At 35.9% G+C, this 14,122-nt stretch overlaps 1 protein-coding gene across 2 annotated transcripts in view; it reads right to left on the bottom strand.

The window, feature by feature from the left end:
* The window catches only part of UBE2Q2 (ubiquitin conjugating enzyme E2 Q2), a 62,679-nt gene that overhangs the window by 44,467 nt on the left and 4,090 nt on the right, over window positions 1-14,122 (bottom strand). For both annotated transcript variants that reach the window (XM_077780471.1, XM_077780472.1), the window contains exons 2-3: window positions 5,584-5,685; window positions 1,078-1,182 (exon numbers count right to left, since the gene is read on the bottom strand). In XM_077780471.1, the coding sequence (XP_077636597.1) occupies window positions 1,078-1,182; window positions 5,584-5,685 (207 nt within the window). The remainder of the gene's footprint in view (window positions 1-1,077; window positions 1,183-5,583; window positions 5,686-14,122) is intronic.

The raw sequence follows: 14,122 nt of genomic DNA, 5'->3' as shown, positions 1-14,122 counted from the left end.
CAGAGAGAGAGGGAGACACAGAATTGGAAACAGGCTCCAGGCTCTGAGCTAGCTGTCAGCACAGAGACAGAGAGCGGGGCTCAAACCCACCAACCGTGAGATCACGACCGGAGCCGAAGTAGAACGTTCAACCAACTGAGCCACCCAGGTGCCCCTGGCCATATAATTTTAGATATTAGAACTCAGAAAGTGTACTACTCCTTCATACTAGGATTCTACTGGAGGATGTACTCAGGCAAAATGAGAAAGGGTAAGCAGAAAAGTAATGAGATCAGGTAACAAATGGATCCACACTGGCTGAGGAGACAAAATTTCAAGATGACAGCTGCACAGCCAGACCACAGAACAACCTGCCAAGAGTGGTGCAGAAGAACCAAAGGCTCCAGAAGAGAGACCAAGCTCACAGAAAAGGGACAGAACACCACTTTCTAAACTAAGAATTATTATTACCATAAAGAGGACATTACAAAACAAAACGCTCTACAAGAATGTCATAACAGACTCTATACCAAAAAGTCCTAATGATAAACACTAATTCTTCATATGGCTAAATATAATGGTGTTTTAGGAAGGGGAGATGGCAGCGAAGGTGGGTGGTCTAAGAGCTAAATCCTTATCTACTTATAGTACAAAGTCAATAAATTAAGCCTTAAACAGGTAATTTTGGACATCCAGAAAAGTTAGAGATGGTGGTGAACAGGTGGGCACTTCTGCTTGGAGGAAATAACATTCGGGTTAGGCCTTAAGAAGCACAGATAGGTTTAAGGAGATGACATTCCAGGTGAAGGTCAATGAACAGGCAAAGGCAAACAACTGAAGAAGGAACAGTTATGGAAATCAGGAATGTTAACAACGACAAATGGTAGTTGGTAGCGGGGCAGTTGTTGCCCCGGTCAGATCATAGTAAATACAAGCAGCTCCAAAGAATAAAAAGATTATTTTTAGTACTTAAAACAAACAATTCAACAAAACTAACTTCTAAATAACTTGTATAATAAGAAGAAAAACCATCCTAGTTTTACTTTTGCTTGAGACAATTTATTTTAGCTCTTAAACACTAGAGAATTTTTACTTTACCTGACCCGTGGGTATTGGTTGATCTAGCATCTCAACATCCAGGTGCTTAGGAAGGTTATATAATCTGCAGAGTTCACATATCAACCACTTCAATTGCTGACGAAGCTACAAAACACATTTCAGTAAATAAGCATTATGTTAAAGAGCCCTTAGAAGACATGAATAATGCTATGACTACTGTAACCAATCCAGTAGGAAACAAAGAAAGTTTGTTTCTGCTCAATTACAGCCTACAGACAAAAATAATAGTCTTTAAGAAATATTTTTAGGGGCTGCTAGTATAAGAAAGTTACTATGGCTTGGGGCACCTGGGTGGCTCAGTTGGTTGAGCCTCTAACTTAGGCTCAGGTCATGATCTCACTGTTAGTGAGTTTGAGCCCTGTGTTGGGCTCTGGGTTGACAGCTTAGTCTGAAGCCTGCTTTGGATTCTGTATCTCCCTGTCTTTCTGTCTCTCTTTCAAAAACAAACATTAAAAAAAGAAAAAGAAAGTTACTATGGCTTGAATATGATCCCTACAACTAATACCTAGAATGACAATAGCAAAAGTGCCTGAAGGAGAACTCTAGACATTGTCCAATTTTCAGTTACTAACTCCTTTTCTTAGAAATTTACAACTTCAGACAAGAATACATTTACATTAATGAGGCTACAAAAAATAGAGGCAGTGTTGTTACACATAGGTTATAAAATTATACATTCCAGTCATATTCATTTACAAGTAGAGGCAAATGTAGTCTAGCAGACAGACCCCTGGAATCTAGAGGAACTTAGATACAGCATCTGCTTCCCTTAGGTTTTGAGAGTCCCCATCTATAAAATAAGGAAATTAAAGACTTCTTTTAATGGTAAAGATTAAACGAAACCTTCTGTGAAAACATTTGGCACTTAGTAGTTCTTAAGCATTTATCTAAAGAAAAAAAAAAACTCACTAGGAAAACTCTAAGGAATAACTCAGGAAGTTCCCATTTTTACACCCAGGTTGTTTTGCAAGTCTATTTTAGCAAAGGGGCAAGGTAAATTATGTTTATGAATAGGTCTTTCACTGTTGGAAAAAAAAACAGTTTTTAATGTATACATGTAGGAATTGCGGTCTAAGAACCATGTTCAATACTTAGTGGACTTTACCTGGAGCTAGTACGATAACTTATTTCAACTGGTCAGAATAGTTTCCTGGATGTCTCTGACCAAGAAAAGAGATGAAGAAGCAGCTTTATGAAGCACTAACAAAACAGAAAGAGGATTAAAATGGGTTAAACAAAGCAAAGAATAAGATTTTCCAAAGTAGTCAAATGAATAAGCAGAAATTAGAAAGTTGAGTAGTAAATTAGGATAAAAAAAAAAAATCCTCATGCTTAAAAGGCAGCAAAGCCCCTGTGGATTTACCCCTCCAAAAGCTCTGCTTTAAGAACATAATAAAGATGAGAAAGGGAGACCTGGACACAGACCCAGTCACTCCAAGCCCTGGCAAAGGAAGAGCTGTAGGAGTGCTGTGGAAGAGCAGCCGTATAGTAGAGTCATACCAAGCAACAGGAAAAACAGGGTTGTACATCTTTCAGGAAATTTCAGTTTCTTCCTCTGCCAACCCCCCCAAAAGCATTTGAAGGACGGATGAAACTAAGATGATGGGAAAAGATTTAAGAAATATTTGGAAGGTAGATGGACAGGTCTACTTGCTAGTTAGTTTGGGCAGAGGTGTCAGGAAATATTAGGTATAAAAGAGAACTTTTTTCCCAGTTTTGGGCATAAATGACAAGCTTCATTATTTCATTTTGTCCCACTCAATCACAAAGAGAATTACTGAGGGGAAACTTGGTGGGGGTGGTAGAGTACTTTGAGGCAGGTAAGTTTAAATTTAGATGTAATCATTTTTAACAGCTATGGTACATCCCAGTGAGATTCCCTGATCTATGTGACATATATGGGTTTGAAACTTAGGAGGCAAATTTTAGCTAAAGATACAGACTTAGGAATCCCTGGAATATAGTGATTTAAATAACAGCAGTAAAAGAGATTTCTCAGAGAAAGCACAGAATGAGAAGAGGCAGACCAAGGGAGAAGAGCTCAGGGAAGACCAGAGAAAACAGGAGACCATAAGTAATCTGATGCAATTCCTTGTTAGATTATCAGTTCCCAGAGGACAGGGATAAGACTTGACTTCTGTATCCACCACTTATCACAAAGTCTGGCATAGAAGCCAGTCAATTAAAAAATAAACAAAAAAAATTTACATTTTTTTCTACTACATTTTTGTTCTACTATTCTACCCACATAGATTCCGTTCTATCTATGTTCTACGCATATAGATAGCACAGATACCATTTTTTGTTTTGTTTTGACAACACTGAATGCAAAAGGGGCCAGGTTATAAACAATGTTCAGTGCTTTGCTTTTTCACTGGTAGATCCTGGAAAGTTGCATGTGTTCCTATGGAAAGACTGGCTGCGTTATTTTTAATTACAATATAATGTTCTATCATAAATCCATTAACAGTAATTTTTAATCAGCTTTTTATTGGCAGACTTTAAGTGATAAAGTTTTGTTAAATGGAGGAATGTTTCAACAAGGGAACAATCAACAGTATCTCAATGCTGCAGAGAGATCAATGTTATGGTGAAAGAAGGAGTCCCTGGATTTGACAACTAGAGATAAAAATTCTTGGTGCAACAATGAAGACAGAATCTAGATTGTAATAAAAAAGAGTAAAGCAAAGGTGAGGAAATACAGCTTATTCTATCAAGAAACTAGGTTATAAAATAACTGGCAGAGACTGTAAGAGTAGAGAGTGATTTGGTTTTTGTCTTTCTTGTAAATATATTTTTAAAAAAGAGACCCAATTTAATGTGCTTTGTCATTTCACTTTGAGCATTTTTGGATGAAAAATTTTAGACACTGAAAAATAACCCAGTCATTTGTACTATTATAAAACTTACACCTTTAGATCTTTTCAGAGGTAACCTTCTAAGAAGAGACAGCAGTAAGGAGGCTGTCTTACCCTATCCTGTCACTCCCCTCCTGGAGATGTCAATATGTGTCTGTCTAGCTTTTTACTTTTATCTCTAACCTTCATAGCTCTCTAGACCGTCTGCTCCATTTTTGTTTTTTTGGTTTTTTTAATGTTTTTAAGTTTGTTTATTTTGAGAGACAGAATGAGCAGGGGAGGGGCAGAGAGAGAGAATTCCAAGCAGGCTCCACACTGTCAGCACAGAGCCAGATGTGGGGCTCAAAGTTGCAAGCCAGAAGTTCATGACCTGAGCCAAAACCAAGAGTCTGAGGCTAAACTCACTGAGCCACCCAGGCGCCCCCAGCCTACTTTTAAAATACTCTTCAAACTGACATTCTTCTACTGTTAATTTTAAGAATAAAGTGTTTAAACTACCTATAACTCATTTTGACAAAAATCTAAGGTTAAGATTTCCCAATGGTCAGTTCTCTCAGTATTTATAGAATAATCTACCCTTTCCTTATTATTTTAACTCATTTTAACTTATTCTGAATTATCAATTGCATGACTGTTTCTAAACTTCTATTGTCTTTGTCCAATCCAGTGACAGTATACAATACTTTTATTTAATATATTTTGGACAAATCTCATTACTTTTTTCAACTTTTTTTTTTATTATTTACTCTTTAAAACAAACTTTCGAGTCATTTTGTCAAGGTCCAAAAATAAGACTATTGGGACTAATTGCATTCAATTTATAAATTAACATGAAGCTATGGAGATAACTGACATATTAATAATATGGAGTCTACCCATCTAAAAACACAGTAGTCAAGTCTTTCATTCCATGTTAATTTTAAAAAAGGATATAAAACTGCATAGAATATGACTTAAACATACTAGAGTCTACGTATTTTACTAGCAAGAGAAAAAATAGAAACAGCTATCATGTCAACAGTGGTTATATCAGGAAAAAATATTGTAAGGAATTTTTATTTCCCTTTATTTACTAAGTTCTCGTACAATAGTTGCTTAGTTTTATAGTAAAAAAACAATTTTTTTTGTAAAATAGAAAGTTACATTTCTTGGTACATTAAAGAAACGAAAAACAAACACACTTTTTCTTTGTATACCTATGGCTTTTACTGCAGTTACAGACTCCTGACAGAGAAAGCAATTCCCTAACACTAACACTGATGTCATTCTAGCATGATTTCCCCTCACATCCACCTCAGTTCTTTTTCCCTTTTTCTACTTTTTACCTTGGCAAGTGGTCCCTACCAAAAATGCTTGGTTGGTTTAATAATCAGAATTCATTGAAAAGAGACCACCTAATTCCTCATCTAAATTTAAGCTTAACTTATGGGGAATAAAAAAGATAAATCAGTTAGTAAATAGAATTTGAAGGCCAAAAAACAGACAGACAAAACTGGTCTTCAGCTCCTTTACGATTACCAAATAATCATTAATCAGACTTTTCTATGTCATAATATCTCTTAACACTTAAGTTCTATATATAATGTTCTTGAGGGAAAAAAAAAAGTAGCTTGGCTTATTTTCTCACCGAATTGTTGTTCTTAGTGTCTTCTAGACGTTCCAGCACTGATGTCAGATTTGGGTCATCAGAGTCCACAAACCATATTGGTGAAGAAGATGGGTAAGATTCCTGTTACAGAGACGCCCATGTTAAACACATTTTCATACCGACTAACCTGAATATGCAAATACACCTCACCACCCACCAAATAGCATGATGACCATGGATTTAAGTAAAATATAACAGGAAGAAGAAAAGAAACACATTAACACCTATGTTTGGAGAAGTTTCTTTTTATGGATTTTTTTTTAACACAAAGTGGTGTTGTTGCCTGCTCCATGTTACATAATCTATAAATTCAAAATCAAATAAAAAGAGTATTTTACCCAGTAAGCGGTAGCATTTAAACTAGAGAAGATTATGCAAAAGTTATGTTTTATCAAAAGCTGAAAAGAAAAGGTACTCAAGCACCAGGAAGATGGACTTGCTTCCCTTACGAAGAAAGGTCAATCATAGCCTGGATTCTCCAGGTTTGACATTTTTTAAGGGCTTTAAAATCTTGAATCATAAAAAAATCCCTCAAAAAGCAAAAAAAAAAAAAAAAAAAAAAAAAAAAAATTGTTTTAAACGGAAAAAACTCACAACCTTGAAGTATAATCTATAAATTTAAATCATACTTTTGCCTTTTAATAAGAAAGCTACATTTAAAAATGTTTAAAAATTTTTTAACATTTATTTAGTTTTGAAAGACAGAGCATGAACAGGGGAAGGGAAGAGAGAAAGGGAGACACAAAATCTGAAGCAGGCTCCAGGCCCTAACCTGTCAGCACAGAGCCCAACACAGGGCCTGAACCCAGAACCAGGAGATCATGACCTGAGCCAGACACTTAGCTGAATGAGCCACCAAGGTGCTACATTTCTAAACTTAATCTAGATGAGATCTAGCTCCATTTTTAAAGGTAAAGCAAAGGAGTAAATCTAAGCACATGTTTTTAAATCCATATAGATGTTAAAATGCTTTTTAAAACTTCTACTCACTATACTCACTGAAGAGTTATAGAAGTTACCTTGAGATTTTTTTCCATTAGAAAATTGGCCCAAAAAAAAAAAATCCCACTTAATTTTGCCTTTTTCCTAATAATTTTCATCCCTTCTCAGAATATAGGGAGGGATGTGGTTTCCAAAGGAACAATAAATTTCTTAAATTAGGTTAAGATTATTTCTTAAATATAGCCAGTATAAGAAGTCAGAACAAATACAGTTTTCACTTGCCATTAGAAGATGGGCTTTTGAGACAGACATTCTCCTTGTCCAGCCACTGTGTGTGTGCCACAGCTCAGAGGTCAATAATGTTCTTGAACACCTGTAGTGAGCAACCTCTGAAATGGTCCCAATAATCCTAACCTGGTAATTCCCTCTCCTAGACCTAATGACTCACTTTTAGCAAACAGTACATCAAATAATGGGATGTCACCTCTAGGATTAGGTTTCCAAAAGATGAGAACTTCTGTGTTGCTTATCCTCTCCTGCTCTCTTTATTTATTCTCTCTGACTGAAGCCATCTCCCTATTGAGAGTCCCACAACCACATGGCAAGAGTTTGAGAGAGACTTCTGACCAACTGCCAGCTAGAAACTGTGGCCCTCAGACCTGGGGGCTGTAAGATTAACCTTACCAAAAATTATATGAATGAGATTGGAGACAGATTCTCTCTCAGTCTCACTTTGAGAGCACTGCAGCACTAGTTGACCCCTTTACTTTCTTGTGAGAGACTCGGAGCCAGGGAACCCTGATAAGCCATAATCAGATTCCTGACCCACAGAAACTGAGATAATTTTTGGTGTTTCAGGCTGCTACATTTATTACAGAGCAATATATAACTGATTCAAGTTCCATAAAATTCCAATATTTTATTCCATCACAAACTGAATACTATCAAGAATGATCAAGAAATGCTAGTTACATATTTTTAAAAGCAGTTACATATGTTGACTTTTAAAAGTTAATGAACATACCATTACATACTTTCACCTACTAATAGATATTTACTCTGTTCATTTATACTGTTTTCTACTGCAAATTAGGGAAAGTCATTAATATTAGATACTAGCGACAGAACAATTAGATTCTAGTCATGGAAAAACAATTTTGCAGAACAAGATTAAAGCAGCATTGCTTTAAGAACTATAATCTCAATTACAGTATAGTTCAAGCTAAACGGAACGGAGTATTATTAAAGCATTTTACTAAATACCCTTTGAAGAACAAAAAATTGTACTATAGAAGGGCATCATTGTTATCTCTTTACTAATGGTTTATCTTGTATTCCCATTCCTCTAATTCTCATTGTGTCCCAAATCTCTTCACATACAAAAAGAAAATTGGTCTTCAAAATTAATCCTATTCTTAAAGAAAACTAATTATTATGTTTTTAAAATTTATTTCTGAGAGAGACAGCATGAGTCAGTGGAGGGTCAGAGAGAGAGGGAGACACAGAATCTGAAACAGGCTCCAGGCTCTGTCAGCATAGAGCCCGACGTGGGGCTCAAACCCATGAACCGTGAGATCATAACCTGAGCCGAAGTTGGTTGCTTAACTGACTGAGCCACCTAAGCGCCCCTGAAAACTACTTATTATTGAGTATTGCATTTTCTTCAAATTCTTCAGCCAAGTTAGTTTTATATTTGCAGCCTTAAAAACAGTATCAACATCAACACCAATACAAAAACCTAGATTTAGAACTTCACTGTGTAGATTACTTCTGCACGAGCAAAATAAAGTATATGAACTGTTGCTCAGAACTGAAACACCTTAAAACCATATTATGAGAACTGCAACAACAAAAAATTACCGAGATCAGTTGCTATCTAAGACATGTTTTTCCATTCCTGTACATGAGAAGGTAGGATATATAGTAGATCTAAGCAACTATATCAACAATTTTCAAAGAAGGGCCCTTGAACCCCAAGGTTCAAACTAGTTCTACAAGAATTTGAACTGCCTTTTTCAATGTATTGACACTTGCACTAAAGTGTATGTATGTATGCATACATACAGTGGTGCATAAAACTGCTGGAACCTTAGCACAAATAAAGGCAGTGATTACCATACTATACTTATAGTCATGGTATTCTTCACAACTACGTATTCAAGATGTTTAAAGGACAAAGAAAAAGGTGTTTTACTTAAGAATATCTGTGAAGAAGTAAAGTTATTTTACTAAACCTCAAATCCTTACATAGGTCTTTTTAATATGGCTACTGATGAAATGGAATGCACATACAAGAACTCCTACAGAATACTTGAGAAACAGCATTTATGTGACTGAGTTGTGAAGTAAACTAACCACTTTAATGAAACACCAATTTTACTTGAAAGGATGACTGACTGACAGACAATGGTTATTTCAACTTGGGTTTTTGACATATATTTTCTCAAAAATAAAAAAAGGAGTGTGTGTCATTCAAGGAAAATAAAGGACAGTATTTGTTACTGCCAATAATAAAATTCAAGCTTTCAAGCAAAAATTAGAATTTTTGAAAACCTGTATCTACCACCATGAGCTGGAAAGCTTTCCAAGGGTATTCTGAGGAGACTGATGGTGATCTTAATATAATGCTTTCACATTATATAATAAACATAACAATTAGAAGATTCCAGCGAACATATTTTCCAAACAACCAATGTAGGTTATAAATCATGCAAGGAGGTGGGGGATGGGCTAAATGGGTGATGGGCATTAAGGAGGGCACTTGTGGTGATGAGCACTGGGTATTATACGTAGGTGATGAAAATTCTACTCCTGAAGTCATTATTACACTATATGTTAACTAACTAGAATTTAAATAAAAATTTGAAAAGAAATACCATGCAAGGGTAGAAGATCCATCCATGCACAGTTCAAGAAGAACCTAATTTTGGTGAAGCATCCAAAAAGAATTATCTACAGTTATTTAAATGGCTACTAAAATATTTCTATTTTTTTCCAACCAAGTATCTGTGTGAGGCTGAATTTTCTTCATGATACTTCAGTCAAAACACTGACTGAATGTAGAAACAAATGACAGGCCAGTCATCAAAGACATTTATTAGAAATGTAAACTTATGCCACTATTTTCACTAAAACATTTTGGCATAGAAAATATAGCCATTTTTCCTAATATTTTTATTAACATGTAATGGGTTTATTTCAATGATATTTTAAACATTTCTGTTTTAATTTCTAATGATAAATACTGACATACAACCAACATAAACAAAGGTTCCTTGGTTCCTCAGTATACTTTTAAATAGTATAAAGAAATCTTGACTCCAAAAAGAATAGCTGCCTTCTCCACACCTCCTATCTAGCCCAGAATGTCTTCTTTGGAAGAAACATCCCTTCACCATTCTATATTAACCTATGTGGTTCCACTAGAGCTAGTTTTCCTAACTGCTTCCCATCGTCCTACCTCTCTCCCTTGACCCCAAACTTGGTCACAGGTCTCTAATGAGCCTATTCCACTCCCAGTGATTAGCAGTCAGATGGGCTTAACCAGGCAAATCTAGGTCTTTTGGGGGGCTAAAATTCTCTTTCTGGGAGATTTGGAGTCATAAGGACAATGTTGGCCAGCCTGGGATAGCCAGCATTTACCTTACCAAAACAAAAAGGGTTTATATAAACCAAATGGTCTTCTAGAAGGTCATAGATACTTGTATTTTTTGCCATGACTTGAGACTACACACTTGCTAACATTTTTACCAGTCTGTTAAGTAAAAGCTTCTACCTGGAAGGGGAAAAAATTCCTATACAATATAATTTGTTACAGCTCCAGAAATCAGTAAGAATGGAAAGCCATCACTTCTAGGAAAGTTTTCATAGGGTAATGTCCTACATGCACAAAGATTTAGCTCTAGCTATTTATCTCCAAAACATTACTTAAAATAGAAAAAATAGAAATCACCTATATGTCCAATACCAGGAATCATGACAAATTCAATGTTTTAGTCCTACAACAGAACACCACATGATAATGGAGAACATTATAGAGCAATAACTTATGATACAGATCTACAATTCTGTCAAGTAAAAAAACAGATTACAAAACAATCTGACATTTAGGGTGAGGAAGTCTATATAAGCATAGGAAAAAAAAGACAAGATAAATATTAAAAATTTGACAGTACTGTCTTCTGAGTGATAAAATTACAAGTGATTTTTTTTCCATTTTTGCTGATCTGGTTTCTAGATTTCTTACAATAAGAATGTCCTGTTTTCTACATTATAAAATACCCACTACCACTACCTCTGGAAACAGTACACAAACTTTGCATCATGTTCAAGGTTTGCTCAGTGTAATATTTAAAAGACAATCTACTTCTGGATGCCTGGGTGGCTTAGTCAGTTAAATGTCTGAATCCTGGTTTTGGCTCAGGTCATGATCTCATGGTTCCAATGAGTTCAAGCCTTGAGTCAGACTCCATGCTGACAGTACAGAATCCTTGGGATTCTCTCTCTCTCCCTCTCTCTGCCTCTCTGACCCACATGCCCACTCCTGCTCACATTTCTCTCTCTCTCTCAAAATAAAAAAACGTATTTTAATTTTTACAACAACAAAGCATTGTATCTATCTTAAAAAGATAGTTTCCTTACTATTTCTCTTTAAAATAACCCACAATGTACCAATTTTAAGCACTGGATGGTGCTCAAAAATCTCAATGTAAGTTCAAGCAGTTATACTTACATTGTATGTTTAAGTGCTTCTAACAGCACTTTTTCACCATAGTTATGAAATTTTGGACTTAAATAAACAGAACAATTATCTAGGCATCTATTCATTCAGGACCGTTTTTCCTCTTGTTCTGCTATTAGTTGTACCAAGCTTGAAGGATGAAGTTGTCTGTGACCACCACCATAAAGGTAACAAGAAGGGAACAAATTTTCAAACAAGTTCATCACCACTACCATTACCAACATAAAATGTTACATTATCTTATCTGAAGCAACACAACTCAGGGTTAATCAAACCAACCTCTTGGCCGGTCACTGCTTATGAAAATTATGTCTAATTCAGAAATAACTTTCTGTGTCTACTTTATATGTAAATCCACTAAGAGACCAAAACGTGGCTCTACGTAAGCACCGGCCAGCAAAACTGCCTTCTAGACTGCTCAGTTACTGCTATCTTTCCAAATAATAGAACACGGCCATCTCTAAGGACTTCATAACTTTTGAACGCTAATCCACAAAACTTTCTATTGAAAGTTCAGAGGTATAACAGTTGTAATTCTTCCAGAAACCAGTTATGGGACACACTACTTTCACACTCTGTTGTTCATAAGTGTGGGGTGGAGAACAAAGCTGACAGAATTACCATATGGTACCCTAATAAAAATCTAACTGCTCTGACATTAAAAAAATAATAAAAAGCTACCAAAAGAAAGAAATTGCTCCATGCTAATAATTTTACAAGTATACAACTAAGCAACATGATTGGAGCCCACAAAAGCACAGTGAAAAATCTACTGCTTGGTGAAAGAAAAATACACACATATCCTGTGATCTGAAAAATACTTAAGTGTTTTGAGTAGCAAACTACAGCTAATCAAAACATCACTGTAAATAAACTGAGGCAGAGAAAATAAGCCACCCAATCTGCAGAACCACTGAACTGTTTCCTTGCTCCTGAATCTGCTTTGTCTTTCAGAATAGTCTTTTAGAAGAGAACACAGAACACTGTTAAAATAGCCTTGGAAAAGGGGACTCTGGTTTATCACTCTGGCTCTCCAGTAATGCTTTACATTTAGCAGTGACTGTTTCAATTCAATTCCCAACCCCTCAACAAGCTGACATTTATCTAATACTATCCTTTTTCAGGTCTAAGGAAGTTTAACAAACAAAAAAAATCAAGCTACTAAGGGATACACCATTCATAAAATGGAAACCTAAGTCTCCTCTTTATGTATCTGGTTTTTCAAGGAAGGGCATAAAAATGGGGATAAGGGAGGATAGATAGATAATGACCAGGAATTTGACTCTATATTATAAATTGGTCAGATGAATGAAAACAATGATTTCTCTAACCTGAAATACCACTTAGGTGTTCAACATGATGGTTACGCTATTTCCAAATGATTCTCCAGGAGTTCAATTTGGAAAAGTGATCTGTCACAGGAGTGCAGACCAAAGAAAAAGACTTTGGCACTTTAACCACACTGTTCATGATTTCCTTTGTATAACCTTGGTGGGGCTACTTTTTAATCAGTGTAAAGACTAGAAACATAAAAAATTAAGAAATTAACAGCACTGATTTATTTCCCATGTAAAGCTGTTAGAAAGCATTTTCCAAAATAAAATGTTATTCAGCCAATTTCATATTTGTAGAGGACATTATTTTTTTTTTTAATGTTTTATTTATTTCTAGTAGAGAGAGAGACAGCGCGAGCAGGGGAGGGTCAGAGAGAGAGGGAGTCACAGACTCTGAAACACGCTCCAGGCTCTGAGCTGGCAGTCAGCACAGAGCCCGACACGGGGCTCGAACCCACGAACCGCGAGATCATGACCTAAGCGAAAGTCGGACGCTTAACCGACTAAGCCACCCAGGCGCCCCATAGAGGACATTATTCTTGATAAAGAGCTTTCATATATAAGCTTTCATGCAAGGCAAAAAGTATTATCTACTTTACAGAAAAACACAAGAAGTGATATGCTTAAGGTCCCAGCTACTAAGTATAAACTAAACCTTTTTCTCTCACCTAAACTCCCAAACTTAACATTTGTTATTTTAGTGTCTTGCTTGCTGTGGGGGAAGGGAAAGGGAATTTTTCACAATGATGAATAGAAATGTAATTAGCAAAAAAAAAAAAAAAATGTGCTACCACACATTTTATCACTGGCAAATAGTCACTCACACAGAAAGAGTAATGGTTTATGCTATCCAAACAATAAAAGTATGATATTTTATTTGTTTACCAGCTAATTTACATTCTGGGGGGGATTTTTCACTCTGAAATAGTGATTTCCTACCAAGAGTTACCAGATGCCAAGAAGTCCATAAAAGGAGTGATGGAGTTGTCAAATATTTCAAAAGGACTAAAAGAAAGCCATGTACTAGCTCCCAATTAGGCCACACAGGTTATTAAAATTAGCTGCTTTGCTTTTAAGTGTGAGCCTAACTGGATGTTAGTGTAACTGGCTATTAGATGTTTGAACGGCACTCCTTCCTATCAGGAGTTCACAGAAAACATTGAGGAAGACTCCTTGAAGTTGAAAATAGCATTCTTTCCCTTCATATTTAAGATTAGGACAGACTTATCTAACAGAAAAAGATTTAGTTTAATTCCCTTGGCTTAGGAGTAAAACATCTATGTTTTGTTTTTTACTTCTTAAACCTGTCATTCATATTAAGTTAAATTACAGATTTCTTATCAAGTGACCTTTTAAATGTTTAAAATTTTAATTAAAAATAATTTTAAGGAGACAGAGAGCTACAGCAAGCAGAGGAGAGGGCAGAGGAGAAGAGAATCCCAAGCAGGCTCCACACTCAGTGCAGAGCCCAATGTGGGGGCTCGATCAAGGACCATGGGAC

Source organism: Crocuta crocuta, unplaced genomic scaffold (assembly GCF_008692635.1).
Source record: "Crocuta crocuta isolate KB4526 unplaced genomic scaffold, BGI_CrCroc_1.0 scaffold310, whole genome shotgun sequence".
In the NCBI taxonomy this organism is placed as follows: Eukaryota; Metazoa; Chordata; class Mammalia; order Carnivora; family Hyaenidae; genus Crocuta; species Crocuta crocuta.
Note: the sequence above shows the minus strand (reverse complement) of the source record. Positions and strands in the feature narration are given on the sequence as shown.